The sequence below is a fragment of the Triturus cristatus genome, chromosome 12 (assembly GCF_964204655.1).
Source record: "Triturus cristatus chromosome 12, aTriCri1.1, whole genome shotgun sequence".
Classification (NCBI taxonomy): domain Eukaryota; kingdom Metazoa; phylum Chordata; class Amphibia; order Caudata; family Salamandridae; genus Triturus; species Triturus cristatus.
This window is the reverse complement of record NC_140595.1, coordinates 755,333,677-755,361,171: the sequence shown is the minus strand read 5'-3', so window position 1 is coordinate 755,361,171 and position 27,495 is coordinate 755,333,677. Positions and strand designations below refer to the sequence as shown.

The 27,495-nt window shown below is 47.5% G+C and overlaps 1 protein-coding gene across 1 annotated transcript in view; it reads right to left on the bottom strand.

Moving 5' to 3' along the window:
• LOC146782715 (vomeronasal type-2 receptor 26-like) overlaps positions 1 to 27,495 on the bottom strand; it is a 120,876-nt gene that overhangs the window by 71,289 nt on the left and 22,092 nt on the right. Inside the window, exon 3 of the mRNA XM_085637203.1 lies at positions 15,527 to 16,354. Coding sequence (XP_085493329.1) covers positions 15,527 to 16,354 — 828 coding nt within the window. The remainder of the gene's footprint in view (positions 1 to 15,526; positions 16,355 to 27,495) is intronic.

The window sequence follows — 27,495 nt, the reverse complement described above, 5'->3', positions numbered from 1 at the left end:
GTTGCAGGGGCCGCTGCATGCTTCTTTGGACCTTTGGGAGGCGCGCTGGAGTTAACGTTTTTGGGCCCCATTCTCGAGGAGTCACTGTTCCGGTCCTGGGCTTTACGATCACTCTGAGCCCGGAGACCATTCACCGTGAGCCTGCTCTCTTCCCCCAGCCACCGGTTACGAAACCACCACCACCACCACCAGCGCAGAGACAGTAACCGCCGAACCCAGCAGTAAGTAGACCAACTCGGCATTTGTAGGGGGTAGTAGCAAGTAGCTGTAGCAGCCACAGCATAGCAGACTCCTTACTGCAGGACAAGGAGATTAGTAACAGTAGCGGTAACAGCACGCTTGCAGCTCCCCTCGTCTATCTTCACTCCGGATCGATTCAATTCAGCTCAGGATTTCCAGTAATCCGTTTTCAGCCAGCGGCTTTAGCCGTCTTCACCGCCTTCACCGCCTTCACCGCGCTAGCTTCTTCACGACCCACATTAGCTTCCTGTTAGAAACCGGGCAACCGGGTTAGCAGTCACCAGGTTTCCAAGCACAACGGTAGCTTGGCTCGAGCGGTTGGGGGTCAGGCAACGTGTTAAGCGTACGTCACACCCTCACAATAACCATGCGTTCATCCGTTCCAAAAACGACACTACACCGTAAAAATTATGAAAGAAAGTAGTTTGTCTTTATCTTATTTTCTCTTAGTTGCAGGGTTCATAAAATAAATACAGTACCATAAGATTCTCCTTCAAAAGGGCAGGTCAAATAAATAATACCACAGTGGGGTTTCAATAAATAGGATCAGGTCATAAATAAGCAAGGAATAAATAGGGGTGCAATAAATACCAATGGCTAATAAATACTGTCAGACAATAAATACAATGCAGGAATAAATACAGTCAGACAATAAATACAGTCAATAAATAAAGCACCTTCAATAACTTAAATTACACAATTAATGACAATTACAGTTCACATCACTTTCCTGAGGTAGTTTGGTTTTACTATGCCCAAGTACAGCTTGTGGTCATTTGGATGACATGGGGGGTGTCCCACCTAGATTGGTCAAGGCTGGGCCTGAACTGAGGTAGAATAAGGGTAACCTAAGGATCTGGCTCTCCCAAAATATACAACCCCTCACAGAGGTCACTGCACCAGTCTCAGTTCACCCCTGGCACTCCCAGGCTGGTTCTAACACCCCTCTAGCCCCTAGAATGGTCTTTTAGGGCTCCACAGGGCCTCAGATGCCCTTTCTACCACTTACTGCCCTTTTCACGATGATCGGCTCCGCTCGGCGCCGTGTCGATGTCGTGAGGCGGCTCCGGCTCGATGTCGCTTGGCGGCTCCGGTTCGGTGTCGCTGGGCGGCTTCGGATCGGTGTCGCTGGTGGTTCCGGATCGATGTCGCTGGGAGGCCTCGGCTCGGTGTCGCTGGGCGGCTTCGGCTCGGTGTCGCTGGGCTGCTCCGGCTCGATGTCGCTGGGCTGCTCCGGCTCGATGTCGCCTTCCGGCGTCACAGGGTCACGGTCTCCCCGCTTCCGGGTGTCTCCGGAGTGCGACCTCCACTCCCGACCTCCGGCGCACTTCACCTCGGATTCCGGCGTCTCCGGAGTGCGATCTCCACTCCCGACCTCCGGCGCGCTTCACCTCGACCTCAGGTGACTCCTTACTCGACCTCCGGTGCCTCTCCACGACCTCCGTTGGCGCCCTCTCTCGACCTCTGATGGCTCCGGGTACGACGTCTGCTTTCTGTCAGCGTCGCTTCTCCACCTCAGGCCTCAGGTCTCCAGGCTTCTCGACGTCAGGACTCCAGGAGGACACCGCTAAACAGGTCAGGAGCTTGCTGGTCTTCTTCTTTAAGGCCAATTCACAATATTTAGGTCCTTAAGATGGTTTTTCTGGTCTTGGTCCCACACAGGGCTCTAGGCTGGGCTTGGTCAGTAGGGACTAGCATCAAGGGTGGGTTTCTGGACCCCACTCCAAGCACTGGTTTCCACCCCTGCTGCCTTACTCCGACCACCTTCTGAACTGGTTCTCTCTCCTCTCTAGTCAGATGCCAACTGCCACTCTGAGATGGCCTCCCAACATTCTAAACTGCCTCTAACTGTCACAGGGTTCCAGAATGTTGCAGAAGGTTCCAGAAATCTCCAGTGGGTTCTGATGATGTCACAGGTGACAATGTGTGGCCACCATTTTGTGTCTCAGGCCCTCAGACAGAAGTTCCAGGGGTAGGGAAAATGGCTCCCTGACCCTGCATCAACACTAAACAGTCTGGTGGTTCCCAAAAAGGAAAAATTATAACAGGGTTTGAGGCAAAAGTGGGACAAAATAAATAATGATGAGGAGGGACCACCCAAAGGGCTGACAGGTCTAACACGCATCCCCCCCAGCTGCAAGTGGGGAGAGCTACCCAACCCCTTGGGAGTTCTCATCACTAAGGCGGAAATACCTTGAGAGACCGTCTGCATTGGCGTGGTCCACTCCAGGCCGATGTTCCACCTGAAAGTCCATTCCCTGTAGGGAGATAGCTTGGGATTCTCCCCCTTCATCTGCATCAGCCAACGAAGGGGTCTGTGGTCGGTCTGAACTAGGAAGTGCGAGCCAAACAGGTATGGCCGCAACTTCTTCAGAGCCCATACCACCGCAAAGGCTTCACGCTCTATTGCATTCCACTTCTGTTCCCTGGGAAGTAGTCTCCGGGATAGGAAGACCACGGGTTGATCCAGACCCTCTTCATTGAGTTGCGATAACACTGCCCAAATGCCATGTTCCGATGCATCTGTCTGGACAATGAACTCCTTGGAAAAGTCTGGGGCCCTTAAGACCGGGGCCTCGCACATGGCTTGCTTCAGTTTCACAAAGGCCTGCTGACAAGCCTCCGTCCAGACAAACCGTCGAGGTTGCTTCTTGGACGTAAGCTCCGTGAGGGGGGCCACAATGGTGCCATACCCCTTCACGAAGCGGCGGTAATATCCTGTGAGGCCCAGAAAAGCTCAGACCTCAGTTTGACTCTTGGGGGGTTCCCAGGCCATGATAGCCTCGATTTTCGCCTGGAGGGGCTGCACCGCTCCCCTACCCACCAAGTGTCCAAGGTACACTACCGACCCCTGCCCGATCTGGCATTTACTGGCCTTGATCGTTAAACCAGCGTGTTTCAGGGCCTGGAGAACAGCTTGCAGGTGACGCAAGTGATCCTCCCAGCTGTTACTGAAGACGGCAATGTCGTCCAGATAAGCAGCAGAGAAACTCTCCATTCCGGTGAGGATCTTGTTCACCAGACGCTGAAACGTGGCAGGTGCGTTCTTGAGCCCAAAGGGCATCACGCAGAACTGGTAGTGGCCCTTGGGTGTGGAGAAGGCTGACCTTTCCTTAGCTCCATCAGTCAGAGAGATCTGCCAGTACCCGGAAGTAAGGTCAAAGGTACTCAAATATTGGGCAGCTCCCAGCCGGTCAATCAATTCATCCGCCCTTGGGATCGGATGAGCATCAGTCTTGGTTACTGAATTCAGTCCCCGGTAGTCCACACAGAACCTCAGTTCCGGTTGGGCCCCCGGTGGTGCAGCTTTTGGTACTAGTACCACCGGACTGGACCAGGGGCTGCTGGAAGGTTCAATCACTCCTAGCTCCAGCATCTTAGTGACTTCACTGTGAATGCTGGCCTTCACCTTGTCTGTCATCCAGAAGATCTTTGACTTCACAGGTGGGCTGTCTCCTGTGTCCACGTCATGGACGCACAGGTGAGTCCTACCCGGAACAAGGGAGAACAACGAAGAGTACTGCCCCAGGACCTGGCGGCAGTCCTCCTGCTGTTCAGGAGTTAGGGACGGGGAGAGAATCACTCCCTCCACCAACCCATCCTTTTCTTGAGACGCAAATAAGTCGGGGAGAGGCTCGCTTTCCACGTCCTCTGCTCCGCCAGTCACCATTAACAATATGACTTCGGGCCTCTCATGGTGAGGCTTGAGGCGGTTGGCATGCAGCACCCGTAGGGGCTGACGAGGGGTCTTCAGGTCCACCAAGTAGGTAGCCTTACCCTTCTTCTCCAACACCTCAAAGGGTCCTGACCAGCGATCCTGGAGGGCGCTAAGCTCTCCTGGTTCGATCACCCACACCTTCTGGCCAGGCTCCAACTCCACCGGGTGAGCATTGTGGTCATACCACGCCTTCATCACTGCTTGGCTGGCTTCCAAGTTGTCAGAAGCTTGCTTCCACAACTTAGCCATTTGGCTCCGGAAGGCCAGCATATAGCTCACCACGTCCTGGGGAAGCTTTCTGGGAGTTCTTTCCCATCCGTCTCTCACCAGGCTGAGAGGTCCACGCACAGGGTGCCCATACAAAAGCTCGAAGGGGCTGAAGCCCACTCCCTTCTGTGGCACTTCCCTGTAGGAAAACAATAGACAGGGTAGGAGGACGTCCCATTTCCTCCGCAGGCTTTCAGGCAGACTTCTGATCATGCCTTTCAAGGTCTTATTGAACCTCTCCACCAGACCATTGGTCTGGGGGTGGTAAGGAGTGGTGAACCGGTAGGTCACTCCACACTCCTTCCACATCGCCCGCATATATGCTGACATGAAGTTGGTCCCCCTGTCAGACACAACTTCCTTGGGAAAACCCACTCGGGTAAAGATTCCCATCAGGGCCCTAGCCACAACAGGTGCAGTAATGGTCCTCAGAGGTATGGCCTCTGGGTACCGTGTGGCATGATCCACCAGAGCCAGGATAAACCTGTGACCAGCTGTAGTAGGCGGATCTAACGGTCCCACAATGTCGATGCCCACCCTTTCAAAGGGGGTGCTAACGACAGGAAGTGGTTCCAGGGGAGCTTTCAGCTTCACCCCTGTTTTCCCACTGGCTTGACAAGACACACACGTCCGGCAGTAGGTGTCGGACGACACTTTCATCTGAGGCCAATAAAAGTGTGGGACAAGCCGGGCAAAGGTTTTGTCTTGCCCCAGGTGTCCTGCCAAGGGGATTTCATGAGCCAACTCCAGAAGGAAGGCTCGGTAACGTTGAGGGACAACCAAGGCCCGTGACGATCCGTGCATGGGTGCCTTGGGTTCACTGTAGAGGAGGCCATCCTCCCAGTAAATATTATAGTTCCCCTCAACGTTCCCTGCTGCCTGGGCTTCGGCCTGTCGCCTCAGTCCCTCAAGGGTAGGACACTCCTTCTGGCCCTTGCAGAATTCCTCCCTGGTCGGCCCTCCCTCCACGTGCCACTCGGCCGGGATGGGTAGGTCCTCCAGTTCAGTAACATCCCCCTCCGCGGACTCCTGGTCCACCACCTCCGGTGGCCTATCCGTCACACGGGGCGCGGATGCCGAGGCAGGCTCCTCCTGTCCTCGGTTCTTCCCTTGATTGGCAGCCGGCGGTGCCTTTGTTCCAGGCTCCCGCCTAAACGAACTCCCCCTCCGGGTAGTCGCAGACCTTGTGCTGACACAGGCCCAGTCAGGTGTACCCAGCATCTCAGCATGAGTCCGGTATTCCACCTCCTTCCAAGCATTATGCTCCATGTCATTCCCCAGCAGACAATCGACTGGCACGGCAGGGCTTACGGCAACTCGAAGTGACCCTGCAACCCCTTCCCATTCAAATGGAACCTCGGCCACCGGATAGTGGCCCATTCTGCCGTCAGCCATCGCGGCAGGGTGGAGTACATGGGGAATTACCTGCTCTGGAGACACCAGTTGGCTACGTAACATAGTCATACTGGCTCCTGTGTCTCTCAGAGCCTCCCCTCTTTGGCCGTTGATGGTGACCCACTGCCCATACTTTGTGGTATTTGCGGGCACCTGGATCTTAGGAACCATCTCCCGTTCTCCCAGGGACACTAAAGTGACACCCGCCCACCCCCTTCCCTTATCTAAGGGCATCTCCTCCCCGAGCACTACACTAGCTACTCCGGGGGCCTTTCCTCCGATGGGAGGGGGTGGTCTTTTCGGGCACTTCACATCTCCCTTATAATGTCCGACACCACCGCACTCGTAGCAATGGACAACCCTTGGCTGCTGACTCTGGCCAGGATTAGGGTTTCTGGGTGGGTTAGCCCTAGGGGTGAATCCTGTTCCCTTCCCTTGGAGACTATTTTGGGGGCCTTTAGAGAACTCCGTTTTCTTTTCCCCTCCCTCTTTCTTCTGGGGGGCGCCCTGTCCGGTCCTTTGAGAGTCCCCTCCAGTCCCCCTTGTGGACACCCGGGTACTAGCCCAAATATCCGCCTCCTCAGCAAGCTTCCGGGGATTGGTCAGCTTGCTATCCACCAGGTGTTGACGCAGGTCAGGGAAACATTTCTCGAGCAGGTGTTCCTTCAACATCAAATTAAACAATCCCTCGTAGTCCCTCACCTAGCTGCCTTGTATCCAACCCTCTAATGCCTTCTTTGCATAGTCCAGGAAATCCACCCAATTCTGTGTGCCCAGTTTGTGGCTACCCCGGAACTTCTGTCGGTACTTCTCGGGTGTTGGTCCAAACTTCCTCATGAGTGCCACTTTCATGGTGGGGTAGTGGGTCTGCTCATCCTGCTCCAGGGCCAATAATGTATCCCTACCAGCTGGAGGCATGTATTTATACAATCCCCCCTCCCAATATTTCTCTGGAACCCCATGGGCCCTTAACGAGACCTCATAGGCCGCTAGCCACTTGGCGATATCATCACCCACACTATAGCTAGCTACTATGTCTTTTGGCAAATAGGGTTTAGATTCCCTGGTGATTTCTCTTTCTTCGCTGCCACCATTAGGAACAGTGTGTGACCCGTAGGATCTGGAGATCTATCTCCTTGAGCCTCAACTCGTGAGCCATCCTCTGTTCCTCTTTTTCTTTCTCCAGCTTCGCCAAATCCCATGTGAGCTGTCTCTTCTCCCTCCGGTCAATTAATACTGCTTCTGATAAGCCGCCACTAGAGACACTGCTGCCCTTCCTTGAAAGTGTTCTGGGCCCCTCTACTAGGTTCCCCACCTCAGGTTGGTAAAAACCAGCCCCCTCGCTGTCAGGCTCTCCATCCCTATCCTCGTTCTCCTCCTTACTTTCTCGTCGTGCCTCCCCCCAAGCCCTTAAGCTGGTCTGGAGCTCACCCTTCTTCGCACCTTGGGGACAAAACACCCCCTCTCTCTGACAAAACTCCCTGAGTTGGGCCACAGTATAAGTTTCCACATCCTCCAACACAAACTCCATTTTGCCCACTCAGGATAGAAGACAGTTGCTTACAGAAGCTATGCAGGGGGGTACCTTTTGTAATACCTCCTCCCACCACCAGAAGTAAATTTGGAAAAAACAAAACTCAAAATTAGGAAGTCCGCTTGGAGAAAACTCCCGGTGTAGGCCTATGGACTACCCACAGTTATTGTCGAGTGGACGCAAGCACAGCTCTATCCCACCGCTGAACACCAATAAACACAGTAAACATCAGGGAAAACAGCAAGGCACCCAGAGCCAGCCGAGTGAACAGGGAAGGGAGTCATGGGGAGCACTGCAGTCCATCTCACTCGGACACACGCGCGTCCGCCATTTTCCCTCTGTACCAGCATTCCTCGATGTCTGTGCTGACTACTGCCTTCCAGCTACATTGCAGACTGCAGGGCTCACAATTCAGATTGAGTCGCAATTGCAGATGACGCAGTCCAGTAGGCAAGAGACATTGCTCCCAATGCGGCCTGCCCGGAACACGCATCATCGCTGAATGCTTCTAATGCCCCTATCTCAATGCAGCACAACTCATGGACCCTTTATGATTATCCCTGGGTAAAGCACTACAATATGCTTGCGTAGTTTGCGAAGTTTGCGCTACTTCGCACTACGCAAATTGCATGTAGCACGGTGGAAACACGCGTAGCGTAGCGTTGTGCAGCGGTCATTCTTTGCTTGCTCGCGGTCCTCAACGTCAAGTTGGTGACCACGAGCAAGCAAAATGACATCCCGGCGAGACTTTTTCCTCGTTCGCGATCAGCAACATCAAGTTGCCGATCGCGAGTGTGGAAAATAAACCTCCCAGCGAGATTCTCAACGCGGAGAGGTCAGGTTTCTCATTGCGAGTGGTCACGTATGCTCGTGAGCGCTCGCGATGAGAAACTACCAGTCTGCATTGAGAAAGCTGCCGCTCGAGTGAAAATCTACTTGAGCGGCAGAAAACTACAGCTTGCACTGTGCAAAATGCCATTTTCAATGATTGCACAGTGCCGGATGCTTGTCCGCACTGTGCAATCATGTAAAATGGCATCTTGCACAGTGCGAACAGGGTACTACGCAGTTCGCGAAGTGCTACGCGTAGCTCGGGTAGTGCGAAGTGCACTTTGCGTAGCTACGCGTAGCGCTTCTTCGTGAACTACGACCAGGGTTATTTATGATACAATATTTTGTGTATAATTTCACATCTGGTGCCCCTACTTCAGTGTACCATAAGTCATGGACCCTTTACAATAGAATCTTTTGTGTATTATTTCACATCTTGTGCCCCTACCTTAGTGCAGCACAAATCATTGACCCTTTATGGTTGAATCACTGTGTCTGATCCAACGATTACTGTTGTACTTGTTGCCAGCACCAACCATTCCCAGAGGGCTGGCTTACACTCACCCCACACGCATCCAGCACAGACGTCACTGGACATGTGACCCTGGTAATAAAAAGGAGTCGAGCGCACGTGCCCGTACCCAGTTCCCCTATCTATCTGTGTACATGTGTTCATTATGTATGCAACATGCTGCCCCTGGGCCCTACCACATTACATTGTGCTCTGGACAGCGTATGCAACCAACTTACCTTTGACAGTGGGAGAAAACTTTGTTTTTGTAACTTTGTCTCGGTCATTGTACAAGTATGTACATAGAGACTGGATGATTATAGTACTGTAAGGAGAGTGTATAGTGAATTTATAAGTGCGTGGGGATTGGCAGAGTGATTGTATAAGTGCATATGTTAGTGCAGCCTAACACTCACAACGAGCTTGTCTTTAATTGAAATTTGGACTTTGCATGGCCCTGTATTGCTACAGCTGCAATACTCCAATGAATGTGCAATAAACATTCAGATCCACACAGATGTGTCATGTACACCATCTTTCTTGTGTGGAACTATGGATCAATGTAGGGTCAGTGATTCCCCGTACCTTCCATGTTGGCCATGTTGTGGGACTTGGCTCACAGAGTAACACATTGACGCTTGCGACCCGGGTGACGGCAGCACTACAACAAGAACACCCGCATGGCATCAGATGATCCTTCATACAGCTCACGATGGAGCCACGCCCATAGCTCCAGAGTCATTCTTCACAGCCTCACACAGGACTAGCATACGCCAGCCCACTCTGCTTACGCTTACAGGAAAGGACAACAACGCTACATGGCCCAGATTTTCATTGTAGTGATCTACTGGTCACAGGTCTAGTTGTCATTATGTCACAGCCACTCCCTCATGGCTGGTATACACCCACACCACACCCATCCAGCACAGGCATCACAGGACACGTGACCCTGCCAATAAATAAGACCAGGCACACGTGCTCCACGCCATTTTAGAGTTGCTCCCACCACATGCACTGTGATGGCCCATCCTGGTGGTCCGGACACCTCATATAGGCCTGAACCATCGAACAGGGGGGACTACGCCCACGTGTGTGGCCTCACTGGTCACTGAGTTAGTGGCACCGCACGGACAGAGCGGCTGTGCAACCTGCGATGATGATAGGTGCACTAGTATGTCCTCTGCCATGGAAAAATCAAGATGCAGCACCAAATGTAAGACTTGTAGGCTTGCGGAGCGCGGCTGCATGATGTGGAGGGGGCCCTGTCAGTGAAAAGGTGAGCAGTGAGCCCTGGGTGCGCAGCGGTGGGCAAATACGTCTCTGCGGCGGGAGTGGATGGGGTGCAGCAGCCTGGGTGTGCAGCGGCGGCACAGCAATTTAGGCGTACGCAGTCATATATACTCTGCCATTACTAATTCTGTACTATGTTTCAGATGTGGGAGCTTGAGGGCTCCACTAGGTCCCGGCACGTGGTTGGAGACACAGCGGTGTCATAAAGGTGAGATGTGAGGGTTTTATCCACAGTATGGGCACTTACTGTCCCTCTTCATCTCTTCATTCTCTCCTTCACACTCTTTTTCTCTCTCTTCCTCTCACACTGTTTCTCTCTTTCTCTCTCTCTTCCACTTTCTCACACTCTTTCTCTCTCTCTCTCTTCCTCTCTCTCACTGTTTCTCTCTCTCTTCATCTCTCTCACTCTTTCTCTCTTTCTCTCGGTCTTCCTCTCACTCTTTCTTTCTTTTTCTCTCCCTCTTCCTCTCATTCTCACTGCTTCTCTCTTTCTCTCTGTATTCCTCTCACTCTTTCTTTTTCTCTCAGTCTTCCTCTCAGTCTTTCTTTCTCTCTCTATCTCTCTTTTTCTCTCTTTTGATGGATGCATGATGCACAATCTTATCTTGCTATTTGTCTATCAGGCCTGCAATGATGCATGGCCATCCTGCAATCAACACTCAACCTGAATTGTGAGCTCCGCTGCGTGTACACAATGAGTGAGGAAGTTTCTTCGGCATGTGGTGGACCCTCTTCGACACACGCCAGTGGTGTAAGGTGAGCAGAGAGGCTTGTTTGCGCAGCGGCGGGCAGTCACCTCTGGACAGTGGGAGTGGATGGGGTGCAGCAGCCTGGGTACGCAGCGGCAGGCAGTCACCTCCGGGCAGTGGGAGTGCATGGGGTGCAGCAGCCTGGGTACGCAGTGGCTGTCATACACCTCTGGGCAGTGGGAGTGGATGGGGTGCAGCAGCCTGGGTGTACAACAGTGGGTAGACACCTCCGGGCAGTGAAAGTGGATGGGGTACACTAGCCTGGATACACAAAGGCGGGACAGCGATTTAGGTGTGCGCAGTTGAAATGTACTCATCCATTACTGATTCCATACTATGTTTCAGATGACTAAGCTTGAGGGCTGCCCTATATCCTGGCACGTGGTTGTAGACACACCGGTGGCAGAAAGGTGAGCTGTGAGGATTTTCTACACAGTGTCAACACTCAATCTCCCTCTCCATCTCTTCCTTTCTCTCTCTCTCTCTCTCACACTCTTTCTCTCTCTCTTCCTCTCTCTCTCATTCTTTCTTTCTCTCTCTTCCTCTCTCTCACTCTTTCTCTCTCTCTCTCTTCCTCTCTCCCACACTGTATCTCTCTCTCTTCCTCTATTACACTGTTTCTATCTTTCTCTTGTCCTGTTATCTCACTATTTCTCTCTCTCTCTTCCTCACTCTCACTCTTTCTCTCTCTCTTTATTTCTCTTGCTCTTTCTCTCTCTCTCTTCCTCTCTCTCACTCTTTCTCTCTCTCTCTTCCTCTCTCTCACACTTTCTCTCTCTTCTTCTCTCTCACTGTTTCTCTCTCTCTTCGCCTCTCTCACTCTTTCTCTCTGTCTTCCTCTCACTCTTTCTTTTTATCTCTCTCTTCCTCTCACTCCCACTGTTTCTCTCTTTCTCTCTGTCTTCATCTCACTCTTTATTTCTTTTTCTCTCTGTATTCCTCTCACTATTTCTTTCTCTCTCTCTCTCTTTCTCTCTCCTTTGATGGACGCATGACACACAATCATATCTTGCTTTTTATCTAACAGGCTGTGAGTCACAAATCGATGTCCCCCAACACCACCACAGCTGAATGCGTGAAGAACTTGCGATGATGCGTGGCTATCCTGACAACACCTCAGAAAGTTGCTTTGACACGTGGTGCACCCTCTTACAAACACAGCAGTGGCAGAAGGTGAGCAGAGAGGCTTCTTTACGCAGCAGTGGGCAGTCACCTCTGGGCGGTGGGAGTGGATAGTGTGCAGCAGCCTGGGCGCACAAGAGTGCACAGACACATCTGAGCAGTGGGAGTGGATGGGCTGCAGCTGCCTGAGTGCTCATTGCCGAAATAGAGAATTAGGCGTATGCAGTTGTATGTACTCTGCAATTACTAATTCTATACTATCTTTCAGATGACTAAACTTGAGGGTTCACTATGTCCCGGCATGTGGTTGAAGACTAACCCTGGGCGTAGTTCGCGAAGTAGCACTTCGCGAAGCTACGCAAATTGAAGTTCGCACTATGCGAGCTACGCGTAGCACTTCGCGAACTGCGTAGTACCTTGTTCGCACTGTGCCAGATGTCGTTTTCAATGATTGCACAGTGCGGACAAGCAACCGGCACTGTGCAATCATTGAAAATGGCATCTTGCACAGTGCGAGCTGTAGTTTTCTGCTGCTCGAGTAGATTTTTACTCGAGCTTCAGCTTTCTCAATGCGAACAGGTAGTTTCTCATCGCGAGTGGTCGCGAGCATACGCGACCATCGCAATGAGAAACCTGACCTCCTCGCGTTGGGAATCTCGCCGGGAGGTTTATTTTCCATGCTCGCGATCGCCAACTTGAAGTTGCTGATCGCGAACAAGGAAAAAGTCTCGCCGGGATGTCATTTTGCTTGCTCGCGGTCGCCAACTTGACGTTGAGGACCGCGAGCAAGCAAAAAATGACCGCAGCACTACGCAACACTACGCTACGCGTGTTCGCACTGTGCTACGTGCAGTTCGCGTAGTGCGAAGTAGCGCGAACTTCGCAAACTACGCGAGCGTAGCGTAGTGCTTCGCCCAGGCTTATTGAAGACACATTGGTGGCAGAAAGGTGAGCTGCGAAGATTTTTTGGAGTGTCAACACTTCCTCTCCCTCTCCATCTCTTCCTTTCTCTCTCACACACTTTCTCTCTTTATCTGTCTCTTCCTCTCTCTCATTCTTTCTTTCTCTCTCTTCCTCTCTCTTACTCTTTCTCTCTCTCTCTTCTTCTTTCTCACACTGTTTTTCTCTCTCTCTTTTCCTTGTATCCTACACTTTCTTTCTCTCACTCTTTCTCTGTCTTCCTCTTTCTCACTCTTTCTCTCCTCTCTCACTCTTTCTCTCTCTCTCTTCCTCTCTCTCACACTGTTTCTCTCTTTCTCTCTCTCACTCTGTCTCTCTTTCTTTGTCTTTGTTTTCCTCTCTCACTCTTTCGTTATTTCTCTCTCTCTCCCTTACTCTTTCTCTTTCTCCTTTGCGTGACGCATGACGTACATAGTTTTATTTGTTGTTTTATTTAAAAAAAATGTTTTATATTTAAAACCATACATGACTAAGATTCTTATTTGTCCAACCTAACGTGACTGTCACATTTGTTTGTGGGGGTGGGGGTGAGGGGGGATGGCAGACAAGGAGCTCCTGCTGGGGGATGTCGGAGCAGTGTTGGGTGTCCGACCTGCATGATTGTTGCCTACATTTCATCTGTTCTCAGAGACTTATGAGCCGGTGGGCTGGCTCATAGATGAAGAGCTGCGAGCCGACTGGCAGGCTCATAGAGGGAGAATAGCGACCCATCAGTTTGCAGAGGGAGAGCTGCGGGCCAGCTCATAGAGGAACACCTGAGGGTCGACTGGTATAGGGAAAGGTGCGGGCCTTCGGCTTCCAAAAGGATAGCTGAGGAAAAGTGATGTGGGGAGAGGGAGCGTGAACAGGGTATCTCGCAGAGCGAGACCTGCGGTATATTTCCAGTCTTGGCTTCACAGATGCAACTGAGGGTCCGAGAGCTCGCACCCAAAGAGCTGTGAGCCGACAAGTGGTTCGCAGAGGGAGACTTGCGGGCCCAAGAATGTTGTTGGAGGTATGCTGTTGATGGAGGAAAATGGTGCATTACCTGCTGATGTAGGGAGACGCAGCGTAAAAGAGGTATCTCGCACAGACAGAGCTCCGGTATATTAAATTTCCCCAGGACCTTTCTTTTATATTTTCACTCGATGCGAGGCACAAGATGGCTGCTATCCCTTCCTGGTTTGAAGTGTTAGCAACAAATCAGAGGCAAGCTCATGCTCGGGAGTTAGGCACCGTCCAGATATATATCTATCTTTTTTTCCTTTAATATCTCAAAAACTACGTAACGGATTTACACCATTTTAACAAAAGTGCGCTTTCTGGACCAAGACCTTTCTCCCTGCCAAATTTGGCGTATTTCCGTTCAGCAGTTTGACCTGTAGCCTTGTCTAAAGTTTCCTGTGGAAAACGCATTGAGAAAACACTGTTTTGGACCCCCCCTTTTTTCTCAGCCCCCCTTGACTAATCACCTTTTAATATGTCTTCGCAGCTGGATGGCTCCAGTTGTGCGTGCAAATATCTCACAATAAACTTGCTTTCAATCAACAACCAACCTTGTATGTCCTCAGAACCATCCCCTAAACTTTCAAGATATGAGCTGATCAAAAAAGAGAAACTTTCTGGAAAATTTAGTAAAGATTCGTCAAACGACGCCAAAGTTATAAGCACATGGAGGGCCCCAGGAGGGGGGCCGTGCAACCCCCCCTCCCAACATGAGTGAAGCCCCGGGTCTGTGGGGACCCCTGCGGGCCCTCGCAGCCCCAGCGAGCCCCCGTTATAATTTTTTAAGAAATGCCTCCGGGACCTAGCCCACCCCGGGTTCAACGTGGGATCACGCGAGACCAGTGCGAATTCCGCAGATTTTTTTTTTTTAATGCTTTCTTTGGCCCTGAGGGTCCTTCTGGGACCCCCTGAGCAGGCCTAGGGGTCAGGGTGTTTCTACCCTGCCCCCCTCTCTTGTTTTATACCTTTGTTTCTCTGTTTTCTGATGACTCGCTTCTACCGAGTCACAAGATGGCTGCCAACACTTCCTGGTTTGGAGTGTTGAAAGCCAATCACAGTGAAGTTTGTGCATGGGACTTAGGCTCCACCCAGATATTGAAACTTTTATTTTTCTAATTTCTCAGCAACTACTGAACGGATTTACACCATTTAAAAAAAGGTTGCTTTCTGATCCAGGCAATACCCTTTTGCCACATTTGAGGTAATTCCGGTCAGTAGTTTTGTCTCTAGCCTTGCACAAAGTTTTCTATGGGAAATTCATTTTTTGACTCTTATTCTTTGAGTTTCTCAAAAACTACTGAACGGATTTACACCATTTAAAAAAAAGTTCGCTTTCTGAAACAAGCTTTACCTTTCTGCCAACTTGACATTTGGGCACCTTCAGAAGTGTGAAACAAGTAGACTAGCACATGTAGACTGTTTTTAATCTTAGCATGAATCCCCACGAAATACATTGAAAGCATGGGGGATTTCTAATTCAATTTTAATTTTCACAACTATTTCACTCATTGTTCACAAGCACCTATCACATAACTTATGCATGGATCATGGCAATGGTAAGTGAAAAGAACGTACATTAAAAGTGCCCTCACCTCTCTGGGGTCGGTGGGGCCCGCTAAGCATTGCAACACCTGCCTAGTGTGAAATGTGAACCCAAAAATGAAGCATGCCAACTAGGTAAGTGAGGATTCTCAAATACTAATTTTGGGCTGCCCTTGATGAACATTTGTGGAAACAGTAGGAGATGGGATATAGGATATCTCTTATTAATAGCTTGTCTGTTAGGTTGGAGCTAATACTGTGAAACACCACTTCTTTTTGATTGTTTGGTAGCTACTGAATTCCATATTTGCATTAATTATTCAATAACTTTCTTGAAAGAGGCATCATGCAACAATTTCTTAGCTTCTAGCAGATGTTCCTACTTGCCAAGGCGAGAAATTCTTGACATCTCCACATGTATCATGGTTGAATGGTCCTCTTCCACTCTTGCAGGACATCAGATCCTTCAAAGCTGAAGCAATAGCATACATTGAAGTGTAAGCATTGTATTCTGCTCTAAAACTGGAGGCATCGTAGTTAGTGTGAAGACTCTCCAAACTCTCAACTCCCGTGCACAGTTTTATTGTGCTGTTCCAAGAATGCAAAATATTTGTGTTGTTTAACCACTTACAGCCAAAAGCTTCCTCCCAAAATAGTAACATAAAAGTGTCCTCTGTATACCTTGAAGGGTGAATGCTGTTTAGATGCTCCTTAAATCCAGGCATTGCTCCACTGCGGATTGCAAACCCAATTGTCCCAGCCAGGATTTGTTGGTATTTTGCTGTAGATAAGAGCGCATATGTTGACCAAGACTCACTGGCAATCCAGATCTTCCCAGTGACATTCTGTCTCAACATTTCATCAACAATAGGGAGAAGGTGAATTTCACTAGAAAATATAACAATTGCCCTAGCAGATGAGTGTTTGATCACCTGCACAATGTGATAGGCATTCTTGTGAGCTACAGATGTGAGAATTGTCTCAGAAAAGACAATGCACACCCCAGCATTAGCCAGTTCTTGCTGCAGGGTATGACTAGCTTGTTGACCATATTCAGTGTCAAGGGCAAGGAGACCCACCCAAGTCCAGCCAAAGTTTATCACAAGCTGTGCCAGCCCAATTGACTGGGATTTATCACTGGGGATGGTCCGGAAAAAGGAAGGGAACTGATTCCGATCACTGAGGAGACCACTGGTTGAGATATAGCTGACCTGCATTTTTAATAAAATCAAACAACAACTTATTTAACAAACATAAATTCTAGTGATTTCTAAAGTAATAATAGATGAGAAATATATCCAAGTGTAATAAATGATTAACAGTTTGTGCATAAAACACACAACAATACAGATGTCATCTGTGTGATTGCAAATGTCGTCATTTATTGCTTCCATATCTAATTTTTTAAAATATATTCTCTCTCGCCTAAAAAGCAACAGCGTTTTCAATAACCAACACTGTTTGTTAGATGATACATCTTAATTGCAGTCTCCCAAAACCTGCCTTTTATACGAAAAAGGCTCAAATAACTCACCATGTACAACCACATATAAACCTGCTTTTAAGAGGAAAGTAATATAAATTGTCTCATAAAGCTGGCCTATCCAACCTTGTGCCTCTAGCTAGATCAATGATTTCCAATACATGAGTACAAAATGGCATTGTTTTCAAACAAACCCTCAATGTGTGTAAAAGTGTCTGCATCTAATTTAGAGGTGCAGTGCTCTTCTCAAGAATATAATCCCATGTGTGCCAGTTTAATCTGTGGCCAAAATATTTGAGAAATAATACTTTATTATTTGTATGTTACTTCCGAGTTTGGATCCAATCATCCCTTTTTTATACGCTTTTAACCTTCTAACTACTAATTTGCATCCTTATTTTCTCAATTTACAAGATTCTTTTTTGGCAAACTCATTTATGTTGGGTACGTTCCCTTAAAGATGTGTGGGAAAAATAAAGGCTGTGATTAAATTCCAGCTACTTATGTGTAACAGAAAAGGCACTTCGGGAATTCTCCTACTAAACATTGATGATAATCTAATAAATCTGCCAGTAGATTGGACCTATAGTTAATAGTTTTGTTGTCTGTGCTTAAATTTAGGAAGTCAAAATCCAATGTGAATTCACACAACACCTGCCAAGTTAAAAAATCCTGATTCCTCACATTTTCCAATATAATATTTTATGACTACACTATTGTGGTCTGTGCTGTATTTCCTTGTGTATGATGCATGCAAGAGGTCTGTTACCTATTCTGGTTATAATATTCTTATTCAATTAGTTTTAAATAAACACTGGTTTGACAAAAGCATCATCTTTTTTAATAATATGTTAACTTGCAACATGCACACAGTATTTTATATTTAGATTTAGTGCAATCAAAAAGCTGTATTTGGGAGTGTATCCTAACATTGACATGACCAGGCCCAGGTGCCCGACTCCACTTTAAAAACAACGTTGTAGTTTTTGCTTGGTGTACATAACTGTTGTATTGTAACATGTGTAATTTGTTAATGCTGCAGCCTACCTGCACTCTGATGTATTAGTATTCTAGAATGTTCACATGGTTACCAGGGAATGTGTGATGACATTCAGACTGGAGCTGTTGGCAGTGTGGGTCCTGTCTCTCTGCTCTGTATGTAGCTAATAAACTACCAACTCAACACTACTTGGATTGGCTTCATTACTACAAAATATTGGCGACGATCTTAGCTACATACAAGAACCCATGCAGCCATTGGAGAACCTTTTATTCAGAAATTTCCTTCAATCAAGAATCCGTTTCAATTGAAGAAGAACTCTTTCTGTCTTCTGGTAAAGGTACTTTTTCTCTTAAGCTGCGCTGCCTTGTTATTTTCGTGGAGAGACAGTTCCCTTAAGGAATACATAAGACATTTTAAAGGAACACAGAGCGAGTTTCCTCTTTTTCAATATTGACTGTTACGGGGAGCTTGGATTACAGTTTGCAGTTATTGACGCTGGGTGCTGCGCTTTGATGGGAGTCTGCGGCTTTATTGTGCCTACTTTCTATACTGCCTGCAAGTTTCAGCGTTTATTTCCTTAAAAAAGAAGTTTACGCAATATCAGCTGTTGTTAATACTTGCTCGCGCTCACCTTTGGCTTCTTTCAAAAAACGCCATTCTGTGCCCTCGCGCTTTGCAGCATCGCGCTCACCGTGTTCCAGTTTCGAAGACCCATGCCAGCATCAGCATTCTTCCTTCTCAACGTGCTGTACGTCTAACGTCATCTTTGACGAACTCGGTGATTGGAGGAAAGCTTTGTTTGTCATCTCCTTGACAACGCGTGTCTTGGCTTTGCGGTGACACGCACACCTTCTTTTCATCTCCTTGACAACGCGTGTCTTGGCTTTGCGGTGATACGCACACCTTCCTGGTTCACAACATCGGATGACACGATGTACGATGACACGCACACCGAGTGATTTTTTTTTTTTTTTTGTCGCGTTCACTAAAATTCGGTGATTCGCACACCATTTCAGAACGTTGCACAGGAGAACGATAAGGGAGAAACATTTGCGTGTTACTGACATTCGGTGACACGCACATCATACTTTTTACCACTACATGTGTGTTGTTTTATTGGTGACAATATTTAGTAAAATTGTTCTATTCTTCTGGGTTACTTATGTATGAATGCAACTTCTGATACCCCTTTTGAGTTTTTTTTTACTATTGAGTTGCTATAATCAGACACCATTTCTTTCCCAACTGTTCCATCTTTAGTCGAATTGTGCACCATGCAATCTGTTAACCCTCCACCGTCATTCCTTGAATCACCAGGCGATCCTCCTGTTAGATGGGAAATCTGGCATGATGCTTTCCAAACTTATCTAGGAGCCATTGGTGCGTTACGTTTTAGTGCAGAGAGGAGAAAATGTCTTCTCCTACACTCCTTAGGATTTGAAGGAAGGTCAATTCATAAACACTTACCATCTCTCTCTGAAGATGAATTAAATGGTATTGACGAGTATCAAGAGGCGGTTATCAAATTAAAAACAAGATTTGATAAGCAGCCTAGCCTTATGGTATTGCGGCATAAGTTTTTCAAAAGAAAACAAATGGAAGGGGAGGATGTTGATGGTTACATATCAGTTTTACGCAGATTGGCAGCTGAGTGCAAATTTGAAAATTTCACTGATCAATTAATTAGGGATCAGTTTGTGTGCCAATGCAAAGATAAAAATATTCGTCAAAAACTGTTAACCTTGGGGGATCCATCTCTAGATGAAATCATAAAAATTGCCAAAAACATAGAGATCTCTATGGTTTCTATTAAAGAGCTTGATGACAAACCACAAGATAACATTAATGCTGTTAGCACTAATAGTAATTCAAAACTTCGTGGTAAACCTGCACAGCTAGTTCAGCAATCTCCAAAGTCTAACACAGATTTTAATAATCCTACCAAAACTTCTTTTAAAAATATGTGTATCAGATGTGGGAACCCTCCTCATAGTAAAGGCTCGCGGTGTCCTGCAAACAATGTTATGTGTAATTACTGCAAAAAGATGGGGCATTTTGCGAAAGTTTGTTTAAAAAAGAAAAATACAAGTAAACCTGCTGTTTGTAGTGTGGAGTCTGACGCAGAGTCAGATTTGGAAGTTGTCTCTGTTGTGTGGAATGAGAATGAGTCAGACTCAATCAATTCCAAATGCTCCCCAAATGTTGTCACTGGCGATCCTTCTTCTTGCATTGACCCCATTGTTGATATCACGATTGGAGAACGCACTGTAAAGTTGTTGGTTGATTCTGGGGCAAAGATCACTATGATTACTCAAAAATTGTTTGAAGAAACATGGCAGGGTTCTCAACCCTTATGTCCTCCTGATCGTTCTCCTGTCTCCTACGAAGGACGTAAAATAGATCTTTTGGGATATTTTGAAGACGAATTGCAGTTCAGAGGGAGGAGGATTCAAGGGAAAGTTTATGTTGCCGTAAAAGGTCTCAATATTCTAGGGTGGTTTCACCAAGGCCTTTTTCGAATAATATTGAGACCAGGTGAAAAAGAACAAGTGTTAGTTGTGGATTGTGAAGACTCTAGTTCTCAATGGAAAGAAAAGTATCCTGAGGTTTTCAGTAGTAAACTGGGGAAGATTAAAGGTTTTAGACACAAGATTATTGTAAAAGAAGGTGCTCTCCCCATCAAACACAAACTAAGAGGTGTTCCTTTTAGTGTTAGGGACGATTTGGAAAAGGAATTAAAAGACTTGTGTGCCAAAGGAATTATCGAGCCTACAGACTCTTCGTTATGGCTTTCTCCATTAGTTGTCGCGAGGAAAAGGGGAGGGGATCTTCGTGTCTGTGTCGACTTGAGGTCCCTAAATAAAGAGATTTGGGTAGATTCCCACCCCTTACCCAAAATCAGTGATTTGTTTGCTTCAACAAAAGGTGCACGGTATTTTTCTAAATTAGATTTAGCCAGTGCATACCATCAGGTAGAACTGGATCCTGAATCACGACATCTAACTGCGTTTGTTTCGCCTTTAGGTACGTTTCGTTACTGTCGCATGCCTTTTGGACTAGCGTCTGCAGCCTCCGTCTTTCAGAGGATAATGGGGAACATGCTTAGAGATCTTGATGGTGTCCTTGTATTTCAGGATGATGTTCTGATTTTTGGTAAAGATATTTCATCTCACGATCTTGCTTTAGATAAAGTGTTGACCCTCTTCAAAAAACGCGGTGTGATTGTTAAAGAATCCAAGTGTAAATTCTTGTGTTCTAAAGTAGAATATTTGGGACATGTTATTTCCCATGAAGGAGTCAGTCCACGGCCGGGTCTACTCCAAGCTATTGTGGAGGCGCCGGATCCAATAGATAAAGCAGGGGTTAAGTCACTATTGGGTCTATGTGAGTATTACTCTCAATTTATTCCAAATTTTGCCACTATTGTCCGGCCTATAAGCAATCTCTTAAAAAAAGGGGTCAAATTTGATTGGTGTCATGATTGTTCTGTGGCTATTAAGTTTGTGAAAACTACTTTGAGTGAAGGTCCTGTACTCAAACCGTTTGACCCGAGTTTGCCATGCTGTGTCACTGTTGATGCAAGTCAGGTGGGTTTGGGTGCGACATTGACTCAAATGGTAAATAATCTTGAACACACTATTTGTTTTGCGTCAAGGGTTCTGAGGACTCCTGAACTTCAGTATTCGGTTATTGAAAAGGAGTTACTTGCCTGTACATGGGCCATTGAAAAGTTTAGGCCGTATATTTGGGGGAAAAGGTTTACGCTCTTGACAGATCACAAGCCATTGGTAAATATCTTGGGTGGAAGTTTGAGCAAGTGCTGTTCTCCCAGAATTATGCGCATGGTCACTAAACTTCTTCAGTATCAGTTTTCCGTACAACATATTCCTGGTGGGAAAAATGGGAGGGCGGATTTTCTATCCCGTTTTCCCATCAAGCACAGTGAGATGGACGATGTGAGTCTGGAGGAATTTGTTAATGAGGATTGTGATGATTGTTTGGTTGCTGTACTGGATTTACCTGTTTTAAATCTTGGTTCAGAGGATTCTTGGAAACAAGCAATGGGGTCAGATAATGTATTATGTGAAGTAACTCATTTTGTCAAGAATGGGTGGCCAAGAGAAAAAGCACTTTCTCCTGCCCTGCAACCTTTCTGGAAGGTTGAGGATGAACTTTCCATTGAAGATGGTTTATTACTTAGGAATGACAAATTTGTTCCTCCTACTTGTTTTCGCAAAACTGTTATTGAAAGAGCTCATGAGGGCCATCTGGGTTCAACGCTTACTAAGCGGCGCATCCGGGATGTGTATTGGTGGCCAGGGATGGATTCCGAAATTGATGTTATGGTGGCCAACTGTTGTGTTTGTAGCTCTGCTGACAAGAGTTTGAAAGTGGCTGTTCCTCCGTTAAAGCCCATTGAATGCCCAAAAAGCCCGTGGTCCAAATTGGGAATTGATGTGATGGGTCCTTACGAGGTCCTCCCGGGAGGTTCTCGTTTTATACTTGTCCTTATGGATTACACTTCTAAATGGCCAGAGATTAAATTGGTGAAAGAGGCCAACTCATTGGCGATCATAGATTTTCTCAAGGATGTGTGGTTGAGAGAGGGGTTTCCAGAAATATTAATTTCAGACAACGGGAAGCAATTTATCAGTACTGAATTTGAGTCTTTTCTAAAAGACTGTGGGATAAAACATCATAAGAGCTCACTTTATCACCCACAGAGCAATGGTTTGGTGGAGAGGATGAATCGAGTAGTAGGAGAATGTGTTAAATGGGCTAGAGCTGGTGGACATGATGTTTGCAAAGCACTTAATGCCATGGTTTGGTTTTACAGAACCACGCCCCATTCTGCTACAAAAATATCACCCTTTGAGGTGTTAAGAGGACGTAAACCCAACTCCAGTTTCAGACCTGCTTGGATGAATAAATGGGTTAGGTCTGAATCAGATATCGCTCATTTACTATCTATGGTGAGTGAGAATCTGTCTGCTTCACAATCCAAACAGAAAGTTTGGTTTGATTCCCGCAAGGGTGTTAAAGTGACTTCTTTAGAAGTAGGTGATTCTGTTAAAATCAAAAGCGGTATTCATGCTAAGAAGGGTGACAGCAAATTTAGTCGTCCTATTAAAGTCATCAAAATTCTTGGTAATGCCGTGATGGTTGATGGGGGACATTGGTGGAATCTCAATAGAGTGGTTAAAGTTCGGGATTCTGATGTGGTTCCTTGTCCGTCAAGTAGCTCTGTTCCTGTGTGTGATCAAATTCAATTGAGGAAGAGCTCAAGGAAAGTTCTTAAGCCCGCTAGATTTAGGTCATGAACTTTGTATGAATTTGTGTTTATTTTAACAAGGAAAGTTCTTAAGCCCGCTAGATTTAGGTCATGAACTTTGTATGAATTTGTGTTTGTTTTATTTTATTTTATTTTTTTTTGGTTTTTTAGAGGAAGAGAAGATATGTTGTATTGTAACATGTGTAATTTGTTAATGCTGCAGCCTACCTGCACTCTGATGTATTAGTATTCTAGAATGTTCACATGGTTACCAGGGAATCATTACTACAATAACCATCCTTCTGTTTTAGGCACCAGAGTCACTTGTCAAAGAATTTTTAATTTGTTGTCTGAAGGTAATTTGTTTTGCAATTTATTGGCTGGATGATGATTCTCTGCACCTGCACGGGATGGCAGGCAGAGGCGGTGGATCCTGCTTTGTGAGACATTGTGAAGGCCGCAGTGAGGGAAGAATCTGGCATTGTATTATCAGTAAGAAGGAGGTTGACACCATACACATAGAGCACACAGATTTATGATTAGTTCTTACTCTATGATAATCCGTGGAATGTATTTCTCAGATAGAATGTCATGTTTTGATTGTGCGAAATGATTTTAGTTGTCAGACCTGCCCCTGTCTCCCTATGCAGGTGGATATCCCGTCTCTATCCAGTGTGAGATCCAAAGAACTTTCTATTCCTGATCATAGATGTACTTTCTAGAGCAAGTGCATTTCTCCTTTCTCGATCAGAACCTTCATTTGATTCTACTTGCATTGCTACATCTGCTTACATCTGCTGCTTCAAAGAATTTCCACATTTTCCCTCAACCTGAGCTTAACATTGGGGAGTTCCCTTTGAAGAGAACAGAATATTATCTCACTTTGCATTTGCTGTCCTTATTAACATGTACCTGGATTTGCTGAATTGAATTTCCTGTATTCAAATGTCTATTTATTCATGTTTAAACTATTTGGTTTGAGATTATAACTTTACTAGTTTGTTAATAAACATTCATGGTTTGAAAAATGTTCTCTTCTCTGATTTTGGCCTCAGTTTGAGACAAATGCCATCAAAATTGACATAGTGGAAATTCAAGTTTGCGCGGTGCAAACACCATCCTTCTCTTTTGCATTATCAATACACACAAGCAGGTATTATTGTGGGAGGGTATATTATTAAGACTTCACAGCATGCTCATTCTCACTTTTGTTTTACACGGTCTGGAAGTGAAATGTTTTGACTAATAAGTTGCAGCAACTCCTATATAACTGTATTCATAAATTCTGTTAATAGAAATATTTTCTACACAACACGGTGAGCTCCAGGAGAATGTTATGAAGCTTTGTTGTACATCTATGTGGGTCTGCAAAGGACGTGCATAACAAGCATGATTTTATGTAGCCATATTAAAGGGAATACAATTTTATATCATATATTTTTAGTTTGGAAGCCGAAAGTGAGATCATAAATGTGAGAAAGGAATTCACCAAATACATAGAATACACCTTGAGCCTTTTGATTTTAAAACCAACCTTCCATTATTAGCCCCACTACCAATTTCAGAACATAACGTTTACATGTAAAGACCTGGATAATTTACAGGTTTCTTGGTGAATAATAGATGCTTAATAATAGGTGTGTAAAGTTACTGACCTTAGTGAAACACTACATTTAAAAATGGGATGTGTATCACCTCATGTCAATATTTTCTCTTAATATACTTAGAGATCATTGTATGAATACAAACCAGGCAACAGTATACATTTGGTGCATGGTCTAAGTTTACGCAATCAATAGTGCAGCCTTATGTAGTTCTGGCCAGCGGGGGGTGTGGCCAACCAGGCTACGGTGGCACACATGATCTGCTGAGGCTCTGCACATGGGCAGGAACCTCGCCTGTCACATTGCGCCGCAACCTGCTGAAAATCGGCACCCCAGTGCATGAACATAGAGAGAGCCTGGTGTCGGCGATTGAGCCCTGTTTTGTACGGGCTGTCTAGGAAAAGTAGTTTCAACTAATATCGGCTCCAGAAACAAGATGGCGCCTGTCCCCCTCCGGCGCCTGCCTTCAATCGGCGGAGCCCGCGACTGATCGTGTGGCTCATGTAGCACAACCTACGGGGCGCAGGTCTCACGTTGGAGGGGTAGTGTAGCGGCTGGCGGGAAACTAGAGCCAAATTTCAGGGGGGGGCTGAAGAAGATTTCGGGGGGGGCTAAGTCTTTCAACCATAGGCAGAGTGGCTGTAAGAAGGGGTGAAAACACAACAAAAGCCTCATTAACGAGTAAATGGTCTTTTAAAGACCTGTGAAGTACTCGGGTGCGGCTGCAATTAAACGGACGCCAGCCCGCGAGGCTGTCTCAGCCGGGCTGACACACATGACGGGGGGGGGGGCTGAAGCCCGGTGAGCCCAATGGGTGTTGCGCGCCTGTGTAGCGGCATACCTATTGTCAGCACCAGCTGGGATCGCCGTGGGACCCATGGAATGTGTAGGTCCGGGAAAGCGACCGGGAACTGCCTCCTTCTCCAACCAACGCATTGATAAGGCTGCCGAGGGACCAGACACAAATTGACTGAAAACGCAGCAGTGGGGAGCTACACGCCGCCCCCTACCGATGGTCAGCGAGTGGGTGCCGTCTCGCTACGGCCCCAACATTGATTTTGGTGACATTAGACCTTCGGGGCTGCCTGGTTGTAACATGGCACCTGATGGACTCCTGATGGACTCCATGGCTGACTGGGACTGTGAGGAGGTAGACCGCTGCCTGTAGGGGGGAGCCATCGCATCCTTACCTCTGCCCAGCTGCTGCAGTATAAAAGGAGCGTGCCTGGCCTTAACATGGTGGCTGTGGCAGCCTGCGTGCCCGGGTTTGCTCTGCATATTTAAAAAACCTCCCTCGCCCAGTAGCAACTGACGAGGATACTCTCCAGCACAACTGGGATTGGAAAGGGAAGGGCACTGTGCTGAGGAAGGAGATGCATCATGTCTGCACGGCCGCCCCTCTGCTCCTCTCTGCAGACTCTGCCTGTGTGGTGTGGCCCAGCACAGCCTGTTTAAGCAGTATTGGGCGGGAGCCTATAACGGTCCGGGCCACTGAGGACTACACATGGTGGGGAGTGGTGGGTGTGAGCGTGAGGAGCACGGTCACCCTTAGTGCTGACCACCGAGAGTGTGCCCAATGACTCCGCGGAAGCAGCCCAATTAGATTGGGTGCAGTTTGCTGGTCACTTGTGTGCCCAGCTCCTGGCCGCTTGCGCTTGTTCCCCTTCTCCGCGCCTCTTCACTGTAGGTGGCGGCAATCTCCGGAGGACCACTCGGTCCACCAACTGCGTGCCACGCCGACCGGTGGGTTCGCTGCAATCAGCTTGGATACGCACAACACCCGATGTGCGGAGAATCCTCGCACACAGCACAATGGGAAAGCCGAAGGCCACACCGAATTTGACGGTGCCGGAGACCGCACCAGAAAATTTCCGAATACCCGCTCCTTGTCCAAGGCAGTTGCAGCAGCACCGGACCAATCCCTATCACATAAACTGGATCAATTACTGGCAGGCATTGAACATTCCCGGGTGTCCATGGAAGAAAGTTTAGGCACCCTGACGACTGAAATCAGCCTACTCCGGGTTGATGATCACAAACTGCCTGACAAAGTCGTGGACGGGGAGAAGGTCATGGCCACTGTAAAGCCCTCAGTCAACACACATCAATAGACCCTCCAATCCCTTCTGGAATACATGATCACCATGGAAGAGCGCGCTGATGATTTGGAAGGACGCTCGAGGTGCTGCAACATCCGCTTGCTGGGGCTCCCGGAAGGTATTGAGGGCACTGACCCAGTGGACTATATGGACATGTGGACAAAATCCTTCACTCTGAGTGCGGATCGCACTGCATTTTTCTCCATTGAAAGAGCACATCGGGTCCCAGCACTCAAGCCCCCGCCTGGTGCCCTGCCCCAGCCAATGCTTGCAAAATTCCTACACTTCCGGGATTGCGATGCAGTACTCAGGGCAGCCAGCCAGTCTTGCCCCATCCGTTTAGAGAACAAGCAGATTATGTTATTCCTAGATGACTCCTGGGCTGTGCAACGGCAATGATCATCTTTCCTGGAGGTAAAGCACCGCCTGCGGGCAGGAAACAAACAATACTCCCTGATATTTCCGCGCGGCTCAAAATTATCCATGATGGCTCCACCATTTTCTTCACAAATGCTGAGAAGGCTCATGATTGGGCAGATCAGCACTGCACGCAGCATTCTAGTGGGAAGGCCAGGCACATTCGGATATTGAGGGTGCCATGTTCCAAGAGATGCCGTTTACGGCTGCGACGCAGTGGGAAGGGCTCTGCAGCATTACCCCACTCACTGGAATCACCTGACCTGGAACAAATCATCCAAGTACGGTGAAAGGCCCTACAGGCCGTAGTGGAGCTTCAGCCTTCTTCCCCCGCAATGGAAATGGACAGAGCTCCACAACTATTTTCATCGGAAAGAGAAGTTGACAGCGAGGAGACGCAATCCAGGGTGGACTCGATTACTGCGCCCCTGGTCACCCCTCAGACCGCAAACCATGATCTGACCTGGACATTAG